General features: G+C 33.7%; 1 protein-coding gene and 1 long non-coding RNA gene across 3 annotated transcripts in view; both read left to right on the forward strand.

The window, feature by feature from the left end:
- The first annotated feature begins 4,860 nt into the window (after positions 1–4,860).
- Positions 4,861–20,891, forward strand: LOC128992651 (uncharacterized). The gene is made up of 3 exons (XR_008490729.1): positions 4,861–4,971; positions 17,843–18,019; positions 20,873–20,891. It is a non-coding gene; the product is annotated as an uncharacterized LOC128992651 (long non-coding RNA).
- A 25-nt stretch (positions 20,892–20,916) lies between these two features.
- Positions 20,917–21,198, forward strand: part of LOC128992650 (probable ubiquitin carboxyl-terminal hydrolase FAF-X) — a 61,429-nt gene continuing 61,147 nt past the window's right edge. For both annotated transcript variants that reach the window (XM_054416336.1, XM_054416338.1), the window contains exon 1: positions 20,917–21,134. In XM_054416336.1, coding sequence (XP_054272311.1) covers positions 21,032–21,134 — 103 coding nt within the window. In that variant the 5' untranslated portion in view covers positions 20,917–21,031. The remainder of the gene's footprint in view (positions 21,135–21,198) is intronic.

The raw sequence follows: 21,198 nt of genomic DNA on the forward strand, positions 1-21,198 counted from the left end.
CAATAATGCTCAGATGTCAGTTTTGTAGTTTAGAAGGGTGCTCATGCTCTTAAAGTACCAATCAATTAATTTGAAAGATGTTAAAATAAGTAATTTTCTCACTTTTCATTTTAACATTAGTCCAGAGAACGTCTAATGACCTGTACTTCTGTATGGTAATTCTTTTACTGTAAAATACAAAAAAATCATGAAACTGTAGTATGTTTATAATCTTATAACTTTTCCAGTAAGTACCACCCACGATTACTAGAAAAAACCCGGTATGGATCATAAACATCAACAAATTACGTTTTTGGCACGAAAATAAACATGATTTAACATTGGTTAAATGGAACTGCTAAAACATATGTTCAATGCTATTAGTATTGGACTCGGGCCAACAACGTCATTTTGTTTATGTTTATGATCCATACCGGGTTTTTTCTAGTAATCGTGGTACCACCTCAATTAGAAAAATATACGAGAACATAAGGTTAATACAAGCCATAGCATTAGGTCTATTATCTTAATATTTTGTTTTATTGTTTAAAACCAATAACCAAACTGATTAGTGCTATGCAATCCTAGTGAATACTGTCTTTCCAAAACCAACTTTATCCATAGGCGTCAGAGCAAAACTAACTTTATCCATTTGTGTCAGGGCATAACTTACTTTATCCATTCTTAAAACTTATTTTTCTCAAAAACTACACATATTAGGACGTAAAGACATGCAATAATACACAAAGACACATATCTTTCACTTAGGATGAAACAAAACATAATAATTCACTGTCAGGATAATTAATGACACGTTTTTTTATTTATCTTGTAAATTTTAAAGATAAGGACAATGTGAGTTTATTTATTTATTTATTTATACATGCCAACGGCTAGCTGAATTTTTATTTCAGGATTAGTGTTGCCTACAGTATTATTTTGAGGCTTCTGATTGGCTGAGGGAACATCTTTACCGCAACGATACGGTTGATTTTCAACGGCCTCGGTGGTGTAGTGGATAGAGTGTTGGGCTGATGATCCGAAGGTCCCGGGTTCGAATCCCACCCGTAGTACTATTTTTTTATTGGATTTTTTTCATTATCAACAAGTTTGGTTGGTTTGGTTAGGTTATGACGGTTTAATTTTATAATTAAAACATTATGAAATTGAATTTGACCCATTTATAGTTTTATTTTATGAACAGAAATATTTTTTCGGTTAAACCTTCATTTGACTTTTCATTGTTAGCAAGTCTGGTTAGTTTGGTTAGGTTATGATAGTTAAATTTTATAATAAAAAAATTATAAAATAGGATTTGATGCATTTATAATTTTATTTTATGAACAGAACTATTTTTTCGATTAATAAACCTTCATTAGATTTTTTCATTGTCAGCACGTTTGGTTGGTTTGGTTAGGTTATTACGGTTTAATTTCATAAAAAAAAATATAAAATTGAATTTGAGGCATTTATAATTTTATTCTATGAACAAAAATAATTTTTCAATTACTAAACCTTCGTTATAGTCAATCAGAAGCCTCTAAATGACACTGTTGGCAAAATTAATCCTGAAAAACAAATTGTGCCAACGGCTAAGCCAATACATAGATGAAAAACAAGCTGAACAATAGTCAATAATTCAATCAAGGCCCCACTAGGAATTCAATACTCAATGGAATACAAAATATACATAGATAAAAAAAAACAAGCTGAACAATACAATACTAAATAGAATACAATAAATAATCTGACAATGAATAAGTTAACAATAATAGATATAATAATAAATATAACAAAGAGCAAATACAACAATAAAAATTGTTTAACAAAGAATATATATAACAATAGAGGCGTTGAGGCTAGTCCAACATCTCCACCAGGGTTGCTTCGGTTGTCCTCCTTATGGAGGTGTAGCTGTCGGCGAAGAAGTTGACATCACGAGCAACTCTGTTGCCCAGCCTGAGGATTCTTGCCAGAGGTACTATGGGATGTCCCTGGGATAAAGTGTGCTGTCTGGGACTATAGTTTTCCCCTTAAAGTTGATTCTATTGTTGAACCCATATGTCCCATAGTAGTCCCATATGTCCTGAGAATGTCTCGGGATATGTACGCTATCCTCAGGATATCCCGCAAAATCCCGGGGCGAGTACGAAATCTACAGGATATCCTACAATATACCGTAATGTCCCGGGATTTGTAAGTTAACCTCAGGATATCCTGTAAAGTCCCGGGATATGTACGAATGCCATAGGATATCCCAGAATGTCCCATAACATCCCGGGACATGTAAAAAATCCACTGGATATCCTGTAATGTCCCGGTAACAAATTGAAGAAAAAAAATACTACCACTGATGAAATGTATATCTAAATTTAAATGTTCAACAAGGCCAATATATAATAATTTGTTTTTTTCACTAGCGCTTTCAGAAACTTGGTTTCCATCTTCAGGCTGTGTTTACAGTAGTACAAAAAGTAAATATTTACTTAATAAATTAATTTCCAACAAAGTTAAAACAGATGATTTAAAGTATATTGGAAAAATAAAAAAATAATATTCGAAAAATTAATCTTTTGAATTTTGGATATATTACAGTGTGTAATTATTTTCAGTAATTCCGAATTTATAATTGGGCCGTCTTCATTATTAACAAATAATTTTGGTCTGTTTTTTTTCTCTAAAAATAAGATTTCCACGCATTAAGATGTTGAGGTTTTATAATTTGTTTTAAAAGTTTAAGGTTTCCCAGATTGAAAATATGTCTTGTTAATACTGTGGCTAGCAAGGGCTGACTTAACTTTACTGGCATATTTCTACCACTGAGTTCAGAAAAACTAGAGTTCTATCATAGTTTTGTGAAATGCGAATTGAATTCTAACTTTAAATTAATAAAACAACCAAAAACTAATTTTAATCATATAACAATCAATTATATGAGTGCTAATCTAATGGTATTTAAATAATCTATATTCAAATACCAGTATCCTCTCCAACTACCAGAAAAACAATTCAACTACTTGAGGCCTAAACAGATTAACAGAATCATATTATATACTGTAGTATCAAAAATATTTTAAGTATTGCGACCATTGCAACTGTCGGCTACTCTTTCACCACTTGAAAACACCTATAATCATCAAGCGCAGATAGCTCAGGAGGTAAGGTAAGAGGCTCATAAGGTGAAGGTACCAGGTTCGAGACCCATCTGAGCCAAAAACTTTTTTCTCGTTTTTTTCTTCAAAATTTGTGTTTATTAACTATTTAATCAATTTACTAAACTTATAATTAAGCTTTTCATACTAAATCTATATTATTTTGTGTTTTTTATGTTCAGGCCCAGACCACACTTTATCCCAGGGACATCCCATAGTAGTCCCATATGTCCTGAGAATGTCCCGAGAACTACCCTGGGATGACCTCGGATGTCCCACGGATATGCGTGTGAGCTTATCCGTAGGACATCCCCGGGCGGGGACATTACGCATTCCTGTGGATATCCTGTGATATCCCAGGTTGACCATAGGACCACTATGGGATATCTTGCATATCCTGTCGCAATATCCGTGGGATGTCCTGAGGAGAAAGTGTGCTGTCTGGGAGTGATAGTGATAGGGCGGTAATATCACTGTGATCACCAGATTTAGGAAGGGGAACGACATACCCATGCTTAAAGGCTGCAGGAAATATGCCTTCGGCCAAGGACTGGTTGAATAATAATTGCAATGGTTCAGCTAGCAGATCGCAGCCGAAGCGCAACAATGAAGGTGGTATGTTGTCGGGGGCCGCACCCTTTGAACCATCCAGTTGAGATAACTTGAGCCTGACCTCAGCGAATGAGAGACTAACACTGCAGATGGTATTCACTGAGTAAAAGTCAAAAGAGGGGGTTGTGTCTGATGCAGTAGAGTAAACCGATCCCAGATGCTTCGCAAATAGTTCGCATTTTTCCTGTTCATCCTCGGTGAAATCAGCTGATTAATTCGCACATATTTGATTCAAATTTAATGTATGAATATACATTTACTAGCTGTACCCACGGGCTTTGCCCCGTTTAACTTCATAAGTATTCGCATGGCTCAATCACGTCCCGGTTGAAGTTCGTTTGCTACGCTCACTCACCTTTAGGTTGGAGCTCGTTCGCTGCGCTCACTTCTTTTCAGGTTATCTTGTTTTTCGCTACGCTATTTTTTTACTACGCTTGGAGTTAAAGGTGGCCGTGTATGATATGGTATCAGGGAGAGAAAGTGGAAGTATTAAAAAAAGTATGTCTCTATAGGGATTATGCTGCGCACCTCTTATATGGTCCGGAGGCTTCGGCTATCAATTTCCTGTCTGGCCAAATAGTGCGCATACTAAAACTATAAATATAAGAGGTAAATTTACCTTTTATTTATATCTTTAAGTGATCCGATACTACACAAAAACGAATTGATAAAACTGTTTACATACACAAGTTTCATACTTTTTGGAAATGTTAAGTATAAAAATATCGCCTATTATAAAACACGCAACCTCATAAAATATTATGCTGATTCCATAATTATTCATTAAATGTGTTGTATACTTGTATATCAGTAGTGTTCCGCCGAATCCTTCTTTATCGTCTTCTCCACGCAATACAACAGTGACAACGAAAACTGAAAATTAAAATGGTCGTGTTCTATTACCTCACAGCTGATTTAACAAAAAAGTAGTTCTTAAAAGAATGTAAAATACTCTATGTTTTACATGTTTCGTTCATCAAGATTGTAATTTTTCATTACAAAATATACTTCAAATTTTCAAATCTCCCTAAAATGTCATGTGAAGTACTTGATCTTAAATTTGGTGAAAAACGATATTGTATTGTGATTCCTACGCCCTTGTCCGCCGGCTCCAGTGGCTCCACCACACCAGTTAGTTAAGTCAAAAGAAAAGTTCCTTTTGATCAAGTGTTTACAGTGTGTTAGTAACGTCAAATATACTTTTATTTAATGCTGCTGATGTGTTAAGGTAAATTTTAACGCATTTGTAACTTATATTATAACATTTTATTGCTTTGTACTCAGAGTTATTTTCATTTTACGCACCATGATCTATCCAACAAAGTTTCAATTTTTGTATTAATCATCTTAAGTAGCGGCCATTTTGTGTGGGCTCATCAATATTATTGCAGAAAAGATTTTCTTATAATTCAATAAAAGGCGAAATATACACCTGGATTGAATTTAATTAACACGAATTTACTTCTAAATCAGTGTTTCCACAAGAAGTAGCGTGAAAATCTTAATTATATCAGGTAACTTAGCACATTAGTCATATTCCGACGGTGCTGAAAAAGGTATTTTAAGCCATGAACATTAAATAGGTATTCTTCCTGGATTGTATCTATCACCGGTGTTTGCATTACTTGAAAAAAATCTTCTCTTCATGCTTAGACAGCTTGAAGATCCATGTATTTACAGAATTATAACGTGGATAGCCTTAACTTACTTAACTTATTGAACCATTTTTAAGCTCAGGCCTACCTAGGCCTTGGCCTATTGGATCATGGTGTAATTGGATTATTCATGTTAGCCCTATGAATTCTAAATATCGATGTCTTAATTTATCTTGATCTGTCTAGTCTAAATCAGCTGTAACTTAGGCCTCTTCTTAGCTCTAGGCTCAATTTCTGAATCTTAGGTTAAGTTAATAAGTTAAAAATAGCCTAGGCATAGGCCTAGGCCTACTTAAACAGTTTAAACTTATCTGGTAAAAGCTAATACTTTTTTAGGCAAATAGGCTATTTACTGTATTTACATTGGGATATGATGTAATTTGGTACGGTATTTATTGCGACGAACGTGACCATGGGAACCTATAGGCCTAGGGCCTATAGATTTATATATCACTAGAAACTAGATTTTTAGCTGAAAATAATGGTGCAAAAATTTTTCCGCGCTCTCAAATATTAACAGAGTGCCGGCTGTTTTAAGTTTTATTTACCGGTACTTTGTTTTTTTGACCTAACCTATTTATAAGCCTATGAAATGTTCTCTCCAGATACTTGATATATTACGTTAATTGTAAGTAATTAAAGTAGAAGACTCACTTTTTACCAGGAAATAACATAGCAAAAATGTCTCCGAGGCCACGAATATTAACTAAGGTAACTTAAGATAATTTGTTTTGATTTCCTTTATCTACCTACCATCTATTCTAACTTAGTCTGCTACTGCTTGCCGCATTACGTAATTACGTAACGGACTAACTGTTACTTGTAAAACTATAGGTCTACTGAACCTGAAATGAAAATGAATATACGAAATTGAAGAGAAGAGAATAAAAATAGGCCTAAGTCAATCAAGTCATTTAAATTACATACGTGCTACAAACATCTAAGAAACAACACGGCACTGAATAGGCCTAACTTATTACAGAATGATTTTGTTTAGGCATGTGTGGAAGGAAAGTCGGGCTTATGCGGATTCGTGACTGTAGGCCTATTAAGTGTTTTGAAGTTAGGTTAGATTAGGAAGGTAAAGTGTAGGTTATAGTGAACTGAGTTGATAATTTATATTACACACAGGCAGTTAGTTGTTGTGCAATTCAAATAGTGTGTTAAACACAATGAAATAACGATTTCAAAAATGCGATTTCAAGGTCCTTGGGGGCTACAATGGGAATTTCTTCATCCTGGGAGTCACTGTCACTGTCATCTTCTGGTGCTGTTGTCGGTCGTTTGTTGATTCTTCCTTCTTGTTTTATCTTTTTCTTAACTTCGCGTAGGCCTATCATTCGCCGCCCTTCCTTTTCTTCTTCCATTTCCCTCTTCTTAGCTTCTTTTTTCTCCATGTAGGCTACTGTCTGGAGCTTTCTCCCGTAACCACAGCTGGGTCTCTTTTCTTAATTTTTTCTTGATTGATGTTGGGGAGGGATATTGCAGGCACCTTTTAAAAGGTGATGGCATACTATTGGAAGGACAGCATTTTGATGAAGTGGTGTACGTAACTTACATGTTGCTGCAGAGGCATTTATTTATTTATTTATTTATTTATTTATTTATTTATTTATTTTCCAATAATCACATAACATCATATTCAGACAGGTGATTTGTCATTGTTACAATATTTTATAGTCTCTATTATACTAAAATTATTCTAAAATAAATTTCATTGCTGAGCCTTAACATCTACATAGCTTCCATATATTCCTCCAATGAGAAGAAGGCCTTCTCCAAAAGAAAGTTTTTTAACTTCTTTTTGAATTTAGGGAATGAATCAGTGTCCCTAATTGAAGAAGGTAATTTGTTATATATTTTTGGGCCCATGTACTGAGGAGATAAATGGAATACTTTAAGTCTGTGTTGAACTGGTTTTATATTGTTTTTAAATCTAGTGTTGTGAGGATGGGCATGTTGATCTTCCATGAATGTGTCAAAATCACTTTTAACCATTAAAGCTAGTTTAAAGATATAAGAACTATACAAAGTAAGAATTTTAAACTGAATGAAAAACTCTTTACTGTGAGTAATTCGAGACACTTTCGCTAAGACTCTAACTGCTCTTTTTTGGAGGATAAAAATTTGTTCGGCATGACTAGAAGAACCCCATACCGTTAAACCGTAATTCATAATGGAAGAAAAATAAGCGTGGTATACTGCTAATTGTGTGTCTAAATTTGTAGTATGTCGAATTACCCGAAGAACAAGTATAGCTGATCTGAGTCTCTTTGATAGATTCTTAATGTTTGTTTGCCAATTAAGTTGCCAATCTATATCAATTCCAAGGTAATTAACTGAGTTTTGAGAATATATTGATGTTTGGTTTGAATTTACAACAATGTCTCTATTCTCATTAGCAACTGAAAAGTGAATTAGTTGTGTCTTTGACACATTCATAGATAGACCATTTACTGTGAACCAGTCCCCGAGGAGTTGAAACTCATTAGTAATTAAGTCTTGCTTAAAATCCAATGTTTTTTGTTCGGTGCAGATTAAAGCAGTATCATCTGCATATTGAAAAGTATGCATTTTTGTAACATTACATAAATCATTTACATAAATTAAAAATAAACAAGGTCCAAGAATGGAACCTTGAGGAACTCCGTAGGTTGTGTAACCCCACTCTGACTTATATTTGGTTTGGCATTTCTGTAATATAATTCTTTGTTTACGGCTTTTTAAATATGAAATGAACCATTTTAATTCCACATTTTTTATTCCATGTCTACTTAATTTTTCTAGCAATATATCATGATCAACACAGTCAAAAGCCTTGGACAGGTCACACAGCACACCTATTGTGCGCTGCGACCCGTCCAAGGCCTCCGCAATGCAGTTAATCATCCTGGTAATAGCCTTTTCAGTACTGGATTTTGAGCGGAAACCAAACTGAGATGGATTTAGTAAATTATTTTGTTCCAAATAATCTGTAAGTTGAGTTTTCACAATTTTTTCAAAAACTTTGGAAAAACAGGGCAAAAGAGCAACTGGTCGGTAGTCAGAAGGATTGTTAACATCACCCTTTTTAAAAAGAGGTTTTATCTCTGCATATTTAAGTTTTTCAGGGAAAATTCCTTCCTCAAGGGACTGATTCACTAGTGTGCAGAGAGGTTGTTCAATAAGTTTAAAAACTCTACTAATAATAAAGGGGGGAATTTCGTCCCAACCTGAAGATTTAGTATTGCTAAGACTGGTAAAAACTTTTCTTAGATCCTGAACTGAAATTTTCCTAAATTTAAATTGTAAAGCAGAATTTTGAAGTCTAATTAAATGTTGACTATTGTTTAGTAGCTGAATGGATTTATCTTTATCTGTCATTTGGTTAGCAATTTGTGAAACATTTATAAAAAAATTGTTAAATTTATTTGCTATTGCCAATGCACTACCATATTGGTCGTTTCCATCATTCAATTGGATCTCAACCGGTGTGTCCGAGTTTTTTCTATTTAATCCAATTTCTTGTTTTACGACTGACCAAGATGCTTTACTTTTATTTTTGGACCTTTTAATAAAATCATCATTTGCCTTTAATTTAGCTAATGCAACGACTTTTTTGAAAGTTTTCCTGTAATTGTTGTAGTAAGTTAAAAATTGTGGGTTTCTATTCCATTTAGATTCCTGGTGCCATTTTCTTTTATTTTCTGCTGAAATTTTGATTCCTAAAGTAATCCAATTTTTCCTTTTTTGTGTTTTATTTGATCTTGTATTAACTGTTTTTGGAAAAACCTCATTAAATATATTTAGAAATGTATTAAGAAAGTTGTTGTAGTTTGTATTTACATTTGGTGTGTTAATATCATAATGTGCATTCTTTAAAGCCATTTCGAAAGTTTTTAAATTTTGTTCTGTAAATTTACGAGTTAGTTCTTTGTTTTTACATCTAAGTAGGCCTATTGGAGAAGACCTTTTCTCAAATGACAATATCAATACTTTATGGTCTGATGCACCGATGTCTACAACTAAGCTACTAGTATTCTTAGCTCCGAGGTTAGAAAATATATTGTCAATGCAAGTACTAGAATTTTTAGTTACTCTTGTAGGTATAAATACATTTGGTACAAATCCAAAACAATCACAGATTTCAAAAACTTTACAGGTACTAGCTTTGTCAGATAACAGATTAATATTTAAGTCAGAAGATATAAAAACATTTTTAGATTTTGCCTCCAATGCCAATTTGTCGAGTAATAACTCAAATTTTTCTAAAAATATTTTATCAAAATTATCTCCAGGAATTCTATATATTGATACAAAGACCGAATTCCACTCCTTAACTTCTATAAATGACCCTTCAAAACAATATGGTTCATTCAGAAATTTCAAGTCATTTCTAATTTTGAAACTTACATTTTTATCTATCATTAAACATGAGCCTCCTCTCGATTGATCAACTCTAGCATAAAAATCAGCAATTTTAAAATCATCTAAACTGTTTAATAAATTTATACATGTTGAATTTAGCCAATGTTCATTTAAAGATATTACCTGAACCTTTCTTTGTTGACTTTCCAGGAAGAAAACTAAATCTAAATAATTATTTAAGAAGCCCTGGATATTAAAATGTAACAAAACAAAACTGTCATCAAGATTCTTTCCTAACTCATATTTTTTCTTGGACTCCTCAACCTGAACTACTTCTCTAAAAAACATTCTGTATTATTCCTAAGACTACTATTTACAATTTCACTCTCAAATACCATGGAATTAATATGTACAGGGGACTCATCTTCATCTTCACTCTCCATATCTACACTCACTTCACCAGACTGACTTTTTGCACTGCACAATACACTTTCTAGTGGTTTGTTGGGCTGCATCGATGCTTCAGGCTGCATCATCGTTTTCGCTGCTGCAACATTCAAGACGTTAGCTGCATTGTGTTCCTCCGTTGGTCTTTGCCATTCTTCAAGTTGATTTGAGATTTCATTATGTAATGCTGTGACAAACGCTTCATGTGACCGCCCCCTCCAAAGAGTTCTTTGTGCTTTTTGGTCATAAGAAACTATGCAGACCTCAGCACCAGTAGCAAAATGAAATCTTACTAGGTTTTTAATGAAGTGACGAGGCTCAATCATATCCCTAACGCAACCCATTGCAGAGCAAAATAACTTTTTTAAACCATTTCTTTTGAAATCTAGTTCCAGGTCACTGAAGGCTGCATCATAGTCCTGATTTCTTGGTTTTCCACAGTAGGAGTCTTTAGTTACCAAACTGTACACTAACGGGCCATTTTCCACCTTCTGGAGAGCTAGATTTTTTGTGACACAGTCAGAGATCTGAGGTCTGCCGTATCGTTCCCTGAAAGCCACTGCCACTCCCGCTGACATGTGTCGGGGGTTGTTAAAATCAGCAGAAATTGTATGAGCCAGTGCTACAGAGGTGTCATTTTGTATTTGATCAAACACAAGTCTCATATCTTTCTGAAGAACTGAGATTTTAGCATTTGGTGGTTTAGCATTTGGGTTGACTGTCTTTAATGAAGTTGAAGAAGAAGGCAGCAAAGGGAAGGCATTTGTGTCTTGTATATTGCCATTAAACTGCAATGTGGCTGGCTCAATACCAGGAGAGTCTGATGTATCTGGGCAGGTGAAGGACGGAACAAAGTTCACCAGTTTGGAGCATGAACTGCATTCCTGAAATCAAAAGTAATAATCATTGTAATGTAAAATAAACGGTATCAGCATTCTGACACATACTTTCTCTATAGTCTATTTTTGAAGCGACTAGTCGCTGGTAGCCGAGAAACTCATTGAATTTGGGTTCTATTTTAATATTGTAGTACGATTACTCGCTAGTTCTTTCATAAGTGTCTCCTTCCATACTATCAAATACCATACCCACTTCATTCTTCTTATTCCTTGTGTTACGAAGCAACTCCTCGGTCCTCACAAATTTTTCTTACACCTAAAAACAAGAGAAGTCGTAAGGCCTGTCGGCTTATCCCTTTTGATGACATGGCAATGCTTTAAAACACTAGAAGCTCAATAGAAGCATTTCACTGTAACTCGCTACTACTAGTCGCCTAGTGTGACTGCAACGATGAAATTACTGGCGAGTGCGTACGTGTGACACGGCCTTTAGCAACTAAGTGTTGCCCCGACAACACCCACATGGGATACATGTGTGGTGCCAGGCTGTCGTGATGGCATGTTGTCAGGGTGGCACCTTAATGCGCTCCCCGTAATGGTAAAAAACTCATTTAAAAGTGGTTCTAAATTCAAATTCTTATTTCACCTATCACTACGGTAAATATGAACTTACTGGATTATCTTTTAAAGTATTTCCCATAAACAATACTTATTATTTTTAAGCCTCCCCGTGGATGGCTAATTTACACTCTACAGTAACCATGTCATCTCTATATTCATAGTTTCTCCCCCCTTAATGGACTAAAAAATCCATAATATATTTGGATAGGCCCTACATCCTTATGAAACATTTTGAGTGGACACTAACTAAGCAACTTCTTGATAAGCATTGTACGTGTTATTAAATTTACGAAAGTAAATAAAAGAAACGTTAACCACTTACCATCCGTTTTGTATATTTACCGTCTTGTGAGTAACAGTATAAGCGTAAATATATGTTTTAAGTGTTATAAGACGTTTCTTTTATTTACTTTCCGTACTAACTAAGCCTACAGATATTCATTCAAATCAGTCTTAATTGTCACACAAATACAAAACATTGATAATGCCACATTTCGAGACATTGCAATATGTGGTGCAAATTGTTAGCAGTAGATTAAGTGCAAGTTACACTTAAGCTATTTTATACAGTATTAAAAGTAAATGACTGATCAGAAGTTGTGCAATTAAAAAAGTCCATCTCCTATTAACATTCACCTATCATGTATTAAAGGTGGGCATCTTTTCACCAAGTTTTTTTAAGTAATGAGTTGTACACCATATCTGACTGAGATGAGATTTACCTTAGATCTTTGGTCAAAGAAGTTAGATCATTAGACTGCTTAGTCATTGATTAGACCAAAACAGTAGCTTACTGTCCAGTTGACAGTAGGCCTAGACTGGCTAAAACCCAGTGTCCTACAATACATTTTAGTTAGGTACTCACTTGCCTGGCAAGCTACAAAATGTAAGTTTACGGGTACCTGTAGTTTTGTAGAGCTATCCACTCCCATTAAGTTAGGAAGGTTTAGTCGTATTATGCCTACTCATATTTGTGGTTTATTTTAAAATAGAGTACAATAGATTCAATACTAATTTTGTATGTCCAAACAAATTTTGGGAAAAATGTAGGCTAATTGGGCTGTTCCCATAGTTTTAGGACAGTAAATATACAGTAGAGCTCGTGTGTTTCCTGGTGGAGCCTGGAGGTAGGTGGTTAGAGTTGCTCTGAACCGGTTTTTTAGGGGTGGGGGTACGCCAAAAATCAGTCTGTGCTCTCACCCTGACCAAGCAACATTACGGATACACTCTTTTTAAAAAACATTCGGGATGCCAGTTTGATTATTTTAAAACTTAATTAGTTTATTTTTAAGTTTACAGGGGTGTGAAAATACAATTTCTTAGGTATGTTTAAGCCTTAGTTTTGCATAATAGTAGTGCATAATTTGTACTGGTTTTTGCCCAAGAAAAATCTCTGGCTCATTAAAGAGTAATTTTGGAGTAGGCTACCTATTAAAAATAGCCTAGGCTAGGCCTACTCTAAATTTTAAAATAGAGAATTTAATAAAGTAGTAAATGCTATCCTCCGTTCATAAACATTTTCATATTCCTCTTAATGAGGTAAAAAATTATATATTTAGGTATTGAAAATACTCATTTTTGTTATGGCCTTAATTAGCCTACATTAATATGATCACACAACTCGTGCAAGCAAACTGAACCACCTCCGCACCGCGATCCCAACTCCGAAAAATGCTGAGAAATGTCTTTAATCAGACTAGTAGCAGAATAGGACGACGACGTCAACTTCCCCTCTCGCGCTCGGCTCCCCACTTGCCACTACAGCGCTTCACACCAAGGCTTCACGAAGAAACGCACAAACTCTAACTAAACACACCATAGCCTAGAATAACAAGTGTAAGAAATGTAAATCCTAAGTCATATTCTGAAAGATATCACATTTAAATCTAAAACTATATTGTCATTGAAAGTTTTCTTAACATTGTAAGTTATGTTGTAATTTAACACTAGAAAACTGTGTCACCTAGCATGCTGAAAAATGTCTGGGTAGTCATAGTGTACGTTATCAAATTTATCTTATCTGCATGTTGCACTATCAATCTGAATATTTGGTAGGTACAGAGTTAAAAGCAATTGCTGAGCTTGGAATAAATAAAGGTATTGATCCATCTCAATGGCTTGTTTGTCAAATATGGTTGCATCTGTTACCTCTCTTTCCTTTGAATGTTCCGTTTGTTTTGAAACGTTCGTGATTTTCTTTAGATTAATTATTTAAATATATTTTTGATTACTGTATTTATTTTATGGAAGTTGTGTCGTTTGTTTCTTTTAAGGAGGACTATATTTTCCTTGTTACTGTAGATGCCATATTATAAATTAATACATATAGGCCTAGGCCTAGTAGACCGATTTTTAAAACTAGGTACTGGTTAGGTCTACTTGATTTTCCTAAGTTTTTAAATTGAAATCTATTATAAATAGCACGATTAATGTTTTCTGCCAATTGCAAGATTTTATATTTAGTGGAGATTTGCATGCTTGAATTAACTGGTCTCATAGAGAACTTTTTGTTTCTGTTGATGACATATCTCAAACTGGTAAAAACTTTATGTGGGTTCAATGTGTTATTTTTTTGCAAAAACCAAGACTTCATTATTTGACAAAGTTAAATGAAAAAAATGTTAATAAAAAATAAAAATAAAAGTCTTAAGTGTCCAGAATTAGCATTTGCCCATTTTATCTACATATTTTGTCTTTAAAATGATGAATTGTATATTTAATTTAAAAGCAAAGTTATTGGTTAATCTCCACAAAGTGCCAGCTAAAAATGTGTGTTTGTTTTTGCAGATGCCATAACCATAGGGTACTGTATTTAATTTTCTTATACTCTTTGTAGGGGAGTTTTTGTACCTGATTCACATTAAAAACCCCAGAGATTATCTTATATTGTACACTCAACTTTTTGTTTACGAAAATTGTACAAACTCAACTTTTGTTTACATGCAGATAATTAAATTTAAATTGTTATCAAAGTGCTAGAATTATAAGAAAAGTTGTTTTAAAACCTTTGATAAAGAAAAAAAAAATTTAAATTGTTCCATATTATAAAAGTGTAGTTTTTAAGTTTCACATAAATAAAATTTAGAGTTTGTGAAATGAGTTATGAAATGAAGTTAATCTTCTTTCTTCTTCAGGAAAATAATATCTGTCCTCAACAAAGACTTTATTTCGGTACTCTTTTCAATTGCAAAGGTTTTAGGCTTCTTAACCAGTCTTTATCTCTTGGGATAAAGATTTGTTGCGATTATGGATATATTTAATTAGGAAAATACTGCCAATTTTATTATTTTGACCTGTTTAGCTTACGTCAATATAAAGGGTTTAGGACAATACTTTGATTAACTAAGTTTACGTCAGGGAACCACTACAGTAGACTCCCTCTCATCCGGACACCTTTTAACCGGACATCGGTTTAACCGGACTACACCCGACGGAAATGAAATATCTTTAACGAGAAAATTATTATCAGCACATTGGTTTAACCGAACTAGATCGGCAGGAAGTGGGCGGTACTGTAACGACAGTTCTCGTGGGAAAGATTTGAGACCAGTGATTACATGTCTAAATACAATGCTCTCCTAAATTTAAGTTGAATATCATCGTAAACGGTCCATTTTATTGAGTTTTTGGGGACGTCGGCTTAACCGGAAAAACCGTTATCTGGACTGGCCTCGGTCCCGAGGAGTCCGGATATGAGGGAGTGTACTGTAGGTACATTCGTGTTTCAAAATTTTCATGTTATTAGCCTAAACTTTTTCTTCTTAGCTAGGCCTATTTTTTTTATCTATTGTTTTTTTCATACAACAAACAAACACAAAATTACATTTACACAAGAAAAAAGAAAAATACCCCCGCTGCAGCAAACCTGCAGACTAAGCGAATTTCCATTTGCCTGATTGGATTTACACTAAAATGTCTCCTTTAAAAAATCACATTTATTCCCTATTTAAATAGAATTAGATTAACGAGTACTTAGGTTTGCTGCAACAGGGAGGGTAAAAAGGTGTTTTTTGTTGTAAAATGTTAATAGTTTAGTAAGAAATGAATGTATTTAACATATTCTATCAAAATATGTTCATAAACAAGCAAACAAGGAAAGTTGACTTATTCTCCATAAGAATAACATGGGAAATTTTAAATTTACAATTTTTTGGAATTTAGGCCATTCCAACCATTAACCATTAGGCGCATAATAACGCTTCAGTAAGCCCTGTGGAATGCCATGTAATACAGTTCCTTGGTCACTTATCACGCCGTTCGCCCGTGTACGTTGAGTACGTCCAGTGAGATGTAGCCTACTCAAATTTTAGGAGAATTTGAAACATTGAAGGCATATAGGCTAGTTAGAACAAAGGCGGTATCATTGGATAAAGGGGATTCATTACTGAAAATAGTGAATAAGTTACTGTATACCAGCATTTCCTAAACTATGGGTCGCAATTCAACGGTGGGTCGCGGGAGGAGGCAAAGCATTAAAAATGTTTTTATTACTGGGACTCGTAATTTTTCATATAGCCTACTGGGAGCGGTCTAGTGAGCACCAGAATAGGACCGAATGCGTATAGGGTTTTTGAGCAAGAATAACGCTGCTCTAGAATTGTGATCAAGGAAAATTTCTTCAAAGTTTTAGTTTGACTTTTAATTTAGTACCGTACTAGTGGCTTGTAGAGACATAAGTCCCTAAAAATCTCGAATGAAAAAAAAAATTATTGTAATATTTAAACAAACTCAGAATCAAATTATCTATGTGCCAGAATAGGTATCCCTGTACAACATATCTTTTGTGTAAAAAACAGTTTGTTGTTTTTCTTTGTTTGCTTTTTGTTGATGTTATTTTCAATGAATAATTCGAATGCCTCCAGAGGTTTAACTTAACTGCAATAAGCATTTTATACTAATATTCCAACCCCGTACGAAGGACGGGTACTCTGCTAGTTTACAATAAGCTCTTGTAAATAGTAGGCTTAAAACTTGGTGTAAATCATTAAAAATTTCTAAAGCAATAGTGTTTTGGACTAGATTTTTTGCTAGCATTTTTTTAATAGCATCATCATCGTTACAGTTTTTATTTAGTTGTATGTTTCTCAGTTTCATGATAATAATTAGGCCTATAATAATAAATATTTATGGCCTAATATTATTATTTAATAGGTGGGTCGCCAAACCAAAAAGTTTGGGAACAGCTGTTGTATACAAATACAAATTTTAAAAGTTAGATTGGATTCCCATTGTATTTTTTGTAGGTTTATGTTTTTGTGATAAAAAATTGTTTAAATTATTAAAAGTAGTAGGCCTATAGAAAAACAAGACTACTAGCGTAATATTTGTAGTATGGATTTCACCTTCTTTATCCTTATTAAACAACCAACAATTCATTTGCTTCAAAATGCAGTTATCCTTGCTCAAAAAATAGTCATGAGCAATCAAAATAGGTCTACTTCACTTTAAGGTCTAGATACTTTTACACATTTTATAACCTCATTTTCAACAGTAATATGGACATAGGGTAATGCAACCTAAATTCCAAGAAAACACAGGGAACATTTTGAACCCAATTTTGTTTAGAAAAATAGGCTTATCGATTGTTTTGTTGAAAAACACAAATATTACAAATTTTTTTTAGAATCGTGTGTTAAACTTATCACAATCAGCACTTTCAGTGTATGCAACACTACACTGAGGATTCATTGTTTGCATATCACAGTTAAAAATCATAAAGTTGAATATATTTTCTTAAATTATTCGTAGAAACAAAAGCTCATTAATTTAATGAAAAGTTGTCTGAAATATTTTTATTTAAACAGTAGGACAGCATAATTAAATTTACTTTTTTAGCTCTTGTCCTCTTCATATCAGTACGAAAATATTTTTCTCCGCTCAATTTAATGGCTATGATACCTAGCCTACAATTAATAATTACTCTAACACAAAACAATGAAAATCTTAACATAGGCCTACCGGCCTACCTTGAAAAATGCACTCAAGATGTAAATATGCACTTCCTCTTCGAATAAGTAGCCTTACATGTTTAATTTAACTGTCTCTTCACTATAGGTTTTATCCAAAATTGTAAGAACTTAGTTCTGCTACTGCTTCAAAAGAGGCCTGGTTCTGTTCACCTATTAAAAAAATGTGTTTCTTAACAAAAAATTGACTCTTGTATAGTGTTATCATTTGTATTTTGTTTCAGGTGTGATGATGTAGAGTAATATTAAATACAAGACTTGATTTGCACACTAGAAAACGTAAGAGACTCACGTGTTAAGCGGATGGTATTTAGAACTGGGGTGTAGACACCATGACTATTGCTACGAGAGGACAGGGGATCGCTGTGGACCCGCCTCCTGATGGCCAGAATAATGTACAGGTAACTTACATGCTTACTGTCAAAAACTCTTTAACATAGCTCTAAATAGTTTTTAAACATCTCACAAAATGCCTTGATGATTAAACATAATCTGCATGTATAAGTTGCTGTTTTGATCATTGTTATTATTATATTAATAACATTAACTTGATGTTGTTACTAGATCAATAAATGGGAACCACCTGCAGTAGTTGCAGGTAGTTTTATCGCCTTTATATTTAACCGACCTCAATTTTTTAAGCTGTATCAATTAGGGTACATAAAGGAGATGGCTGAGATATATTTGTTATGACTAAAGCAATAAGTTAGATGTAGTCCCAAATTAAACAAAATAATTCAGTTTTAAAAATCTTTGTACAACTAAATCTAGGGTTCTACTGGACCGATTTTATTAATTAATGGGTCGTTGGAAAGGTTAAGTCGTTTAGATTTGCAAATAATTATAAAAGTTTGTTTTTGTTATGATTTTTGGTGAAAAGTTTAAAAAAAAAACATGTTTTCCATAAGAAATACATTGAAAACTGTATTTTTCACACTTTAGCGTGCGACTTTTAGGTGCCATTTTTGAATATTTCCAAGAAGTGCATGGTAACAATTTGTAGGAAATTTTATTCTCTTTCAGAATATCACCTACCACTTTGGTCGATTTCCTCGAACCATTTAGGTAAAAGTTATTTGCAAAAAATCCAAGCAACCTCCGAATTCGACAAGTAATGAGAAAATATTGAGTTTGGGATATTTTTGTTAAACTTTGTACAACTAAATCTAGACTTCTACTGGACCGATTTGGTTAATTAATGGGTCATTAGAAAGCCTAGCTCGTGTAGATTTGCAAATAATTATAAAATTATGATTTTATTAAATATTTGTGGTAAAAAAGTAAAAATAACAAAAATGCATTAAAAACTGCTTTTTTCAAGTTTCTGTTTTCAAGATTCTATTTGTAGCCAGCTTTTGGCTGCCATTATTAAGTATTTTCAAGAAATGCATAGTAGTTATTTGTAGGCCTAGTAAATTTTATTCTCTTTCAGAATATCACATTCAGTTTGGTCGATTTCCTCTCCATTTAAAAGATATTGGCAATAAACTAAGTGATCTCCAAATTTATAGTGGTGAGAAGATACTGAATTTGATATATTTTTGTTAAACTTTGTACAACTAAATCTAGACTTCTACCGGACCGATTTTGTTACTTAATGGGTCGTAATGGAAAGCCTAATTTGTGTACATTTGCAAATAATTATGAAAGTTTGATTTTATTAGATATTTGAGGTGAAAAAAATAAAAAAAAAAAATAATACATTTAAAACTTCTTTTTTCCAAGTTTTTATTTCCAATTTTATATTTGTAGCCAACTTTAGGCTGCCTTTATTGAGTATTTTCAAGAAGTACATGATAGTAATTTGTAGGAAATTTTATTCTCTTTCAGAATATCACCTTCCACTTTGGTCGATTTCTTGGCCATTTCAAAGGTATTTGCAAAAACGATAAGCAACCTCCAAATTTATAGTAGTGAGAAAATACTGAATTAAAGATGTTAAGCTTTGTACAATTAAATCTACAGTTATACTGAACCGATTTTATTAATTAATAGGTCATTGGATAGCCTGATTTGTGAAGATTTGCAAAAAATTATGAAAGTGCTGTTGAGGTTGCAAGCAAGATTGTTTGGCTATAAATTGATGATAAATAACTCAATTTTTTGAACAATTTGTGTTGGTCGTGTATTAGCTGTGTGCTTTAATGAAATGGAAGCTGGTATTTCAATGAAGGTTCTTAGGTCAAAACAAATAGAATAACGTAATTAGAATTAAGTAAATATATCTATAAAACTAAATTCCATTTCAAGATATAGGCTAATCAAATTTATATTTTCTGATTGAGCGATACAGTATCTTGAACTGATTAAAACTATCAATATCTCAAGTGAAAGTCTTTGAAGTATTTTAAGACAAAGACATATAAAATAACTTAAATAAAAATAGAGTTGCGTATCATGATTGCAGATAGGTACTAAAACGATTGTAATTATTGTTTATTTGTGATTCAGCAGTGTGCTTTAGGTAGTCCGATCTTAATAATCAATAGCTCAAATTGAGAGCTGGTATTTCACTTAAGGTTTTTAGACCAAAATGTATAATGTAATTCGAACTGCTGGAATACATCGTTAATTGAAGTGAAAAAAAAATCTTTTGCCGAGTAATACATTAGATAAATTAATGATGATGCTTGATGACAAATATGAGCTTGCATAGCTTTAAGACCAAAATTATAAAAATCAGGAGGGTAGAAGAGCCCTCCTGTAAACCATCGCCCGCCTGCGAAACATTGAACTCGAAAAAAACCAAATTTAACTCCCATAAGAAATGTACAGGGAGGCAGTTTGTGCATAACTCGAATGATACGTCAAAATGAATGCCGATGCTTGATGGCAAATCTGCGGTACGTCCATACCTTTTTAAGGCCAAAATTATGAAAAGCGGTCGGGTAGAAGAGCTAACACGACTCGGAAAATAAAATCCATTTATTTTTATAGATGGCAATAATTAGTTTACCAGTTTGCATAACAGCATTAATTTTTTTTTTATTAAATGTTGTTGTTAATGCCATGTGCTTAAACTGTACCATTAATATTAGTGACTAAAGTGGTGTATGGATTTCATAACCATTATTTTACTAGAGACTGTTTTATTTAAACACAACGGGCACTGGTGCTAGTAAGTTACATAATTTGAGTTACATGTTGAACTACAACTGTTCCAAAAGAAACAAAAAATCTTCGCCTCGTTTGTAAACTTATTTAGATCAATTTAGTTACTGACTTAAAGATTGGTCTGTTTGTCTGTGTTACAGCCGGGTACATTGGGAGTGGGAGTGGGGGTGGGGGTGGGGGTTGGTGTTGAAGGAGAAGGAGTAGAAGGAGAGGCTCCACCTTCTGAAGATAAGAAGGAGCCATGCACAGAGCCGTACTGCTCGTGTCAAGAGCCAGACTTCCCTCATGCAAAGTTGGCGATGCTAGATGAGAAGATCAGCAGTCCTCGGTGGGTGGTGCCTGTACTGCCTGAGCAAGAACTGGAGGTCCTCATGCAAGCTGCTATCAATCTGTGCAGAACTGGTAAGAATCATAAAATACTGTACCTTATGTTGAGTAACTTTTGAAATGTCCTTCTTTCACATCA

Source organism: Macrosteles quadrilineatus, unplaced genomic scaffold (genome assembly GCF_028750875.1).
Source record: "Macrosteles quadrilineatus isolate MER2022 unplaced genomic scaffold, UCM_ALF_1.0 Scaffold_4__1_contigs__length_99947679, whole genome shotgun sequence".
NCBI lineage: Eukaryota > Metazoa > Arthropoda > Insecta > Hemiptera > Cicadellidae > Macrosteles > Macrosteles quadrilineatus.